Source organism: Ursus arctos, unplaced genomic scaffold (genome assembly GCF_023065955.2).
Source record: "Ursus arctos isolate Adak ecotype North America unplaced genomic scaffold, UrsArc2.0 scaffold_22, whole genome shotgun sequence".
In the NCBI taxonomy this organism is placed as follows: Eukaryota; Metazoa; Chordata; class Mammalia; order Carnivora; family Ursidae; genus Ursus; species Ursus arctos.
Window position 1 is genome coordinate 56,952,400 of NW_026622897.1, and position 2,416 is coordinate 56,954,815.

At 38.8% G+C, this 2,416-nt stretch overlaps 1 protein-coding gene across 1 annotated transcript; it reads right to left on the reverse strand.

The window, feature by feature from the left end:
* Window positions 1-247: 247 nt before the first annotated feature.
* LOC113269502 (olfactory receptor 51A4) lies at window positions 248-1,189 on the reverse strand. The gene has a single exon (XM_026518380.2). The coding sequence runs from the start codon at window positions 1,187-1,189 to the stop codon at window positions 248-250; it is 942 nt and encodes a 313-aa protein (XP_026374165.1).
* Between the last annotated feature and the right edge of the window lie 1,227 nt (window positions 1,190-2,416).

A 2,416-nucleotide genomic window follows, 5' to 3' on the forward strand; every position in this document is an offset into this window, starting at 1 on the left:
GAATTTATTGCTTTTATCAGAGATGACATCATAAAACATCTATTTTCATTTTTTTTTAACTGGGATGGAGACCTGTTTCTTGTTTTATGTCCTTGTTCAGTATCCAGTTTGAATAAAATAAATCTGATGATCAAAACAAGAAAAAATGTATTGATAATTATTTGCGGCAAATACTAGGTTTTCTCAACTCACCTTTAAACTCTTACCCAAGACATTCCCAAGATATGTTTTCTACAATATATGACTATTATATTTGCTTCTGACATAATTTTGCCAGAACTCTCACTCTAATTTGCCTGGTTTTCACACAGTACACAATGGGATTCATCATTGGAGGCACAAGTAAAAGAACATTTGCCATGAGAACATTGAAGAGAGGTGAGACATGTTGGGCAAAGCGATGGACAATGGCCAGGTTGATGATGGGCAGATAGAAGATGATCACTGCACAGATGTGTGAAACACAAGTATTGAGGGCCTTGAGCTGCTCCTTTTGGGATGCAATTCCCAGCACAATCTTGAGGATCAGGATGTAAGACACAGCAATGAGCATAAAGTCTACCATCAGGCAGAGCGCTCCAAAAAAGCCATAGATGACATCAATTCGGTTGTCAGAGCAGGCCAACTTCATGACATCCTGGTGGAGACAGTAGGAATGGGATAACTGGCTTTTATTACAATATTTCAAACTTCTCAGAGTGAAGGGGAAGGGCAGCACTAGGAGGATACTCTTAAGGAATAATACTATCCCTATTTTGGCAACTCTGACAGGAGTCAGAATGGAGCTGTATCTCAGAGGGCTGTGGATGGCTAGGAAGCGGTCAAATGACATGATCAGGAGCACTGAGGATTCCGCTGCTGTGAATCCATGGATGAAGAATTCCTGGGCAAAGCAGGCATTGGCAGAAATTTCAGGGGCATCGAATAAGAAGATCCTCCCCATGGTGGGTAGAGAAGAGAAGGACAAGCCCATGTCAGACATGGCCAACATGGAAAGGAAGTAGTACATGGGCTCATGTAAAGAGGGCTCTGTCTTGATGACAAAAAGGATGGTGCAGTTTCCCAGAATAGCAGAAAGATACATGCTGCCGATGGGGATGGAGATCCAGATGTGTGCATATTCCAGCCCTGGCATCCCAACCAAGAAGAAGGTGGTGATTTCAACGTTCGATTTATTAATAATAGACATGTTGCATTTAGAGGGCTCTATACAATGAAACAGAGATTCTTGAGTTAGTAAATATGGATATCTAGAAATTTGGTAGAAAAAAATGCAGTTGTTGAAATTTCGGTTCTTCTTAGCTTTTTTTCTTCCAGCAGGACAGAATATTTATATGACTATCATTTGGTGAGAAGTAGATGTCAATTTAGACTAATACCTACCTATATTATAGATGAAGAAAATTCCTTTTGACCATGTTTTTCCTATAGAGAAACTAAAAATATATTTTGCATTTAGAATTAATCTAATTTCATTTTCCCTGTGAAATATTAGTAAACTCTAATCAATTAATGTGGAATTCTCTGCTATTCCTTACTTTCACATCCTAGATAAGATGTTGGGTAGAATATATGACTTCTAGAATGACACTATGAAGACAAAGGAATCTCACAACTCAATTTCTTCCTACCCCTTGGAACCCCCACAAAAGTATGATTTCACAAACTACCCTTAGTTCTATCCCCTGCCAACTGAAATTTGTTGATATTTATATATCCTTTAAAAAAATTCCCACTATTTTTAATTCATGTGTATATTTGTAAGGGAAGTCACTGCAGAGATTACTGACAGATAATGTCTCCTGTTTTCCCGGCCTGGAATTTGTGACCCCTTGTGCGGTGTTGACAAGAGACTAATAATAATGAAATAGTATCACAATTTAAGAGAAACCGAATTCCGTTGAAGATTGATTCCCGAAAAGGTAAATAGTCCATTTACAAGTCTCTGAAAGGAAAAATTTTCCTAGAGATGTGGACTTTGGAAGCTTTTTCCTTCTCTATATGAAGTATGTGGTTGGTTTCAAAAAAAGAGAATGAAAGCAAAAGAGAGGAGGATATCTGAGCACTCACCAGAGAGTGGACATTCTGGAGAGTACTTCTGACAGTAGCTGAAGGATCCTAGAAGTCAATGACTAGTCTGTCACCAAAGGTGCCTCCTTATATACAAAGGCTTGTCTCTATATCCCAACGGGTGTTGAACCCTGGGGAGATTGCAGCCAGGATGAATCTATTCTGTCCATAAGTGAGAGATGGTGGTGTACATGACCTCTTTCCTGTACTGAAGTATGCTGTAGCTCCCAGAGTCCTACAGATTTCACCCCATATCCGTAGGCCATTATAATAACTTATCTAAGAATGTTTTAAGATAATATCATTTGGTTTGCTGTCACTTGTAATGGAGTGTGTCTTTCACTAA

Excerpts from the sequence above, each read along its gene's own strand:
- LOC113269502 (XM_026518380.2), bottom strand. The coding sequence starts at position 1,189 with ATGTCTATTATTAATAAATCGAACGTTGAAATCACCACCTTCTTCTTG.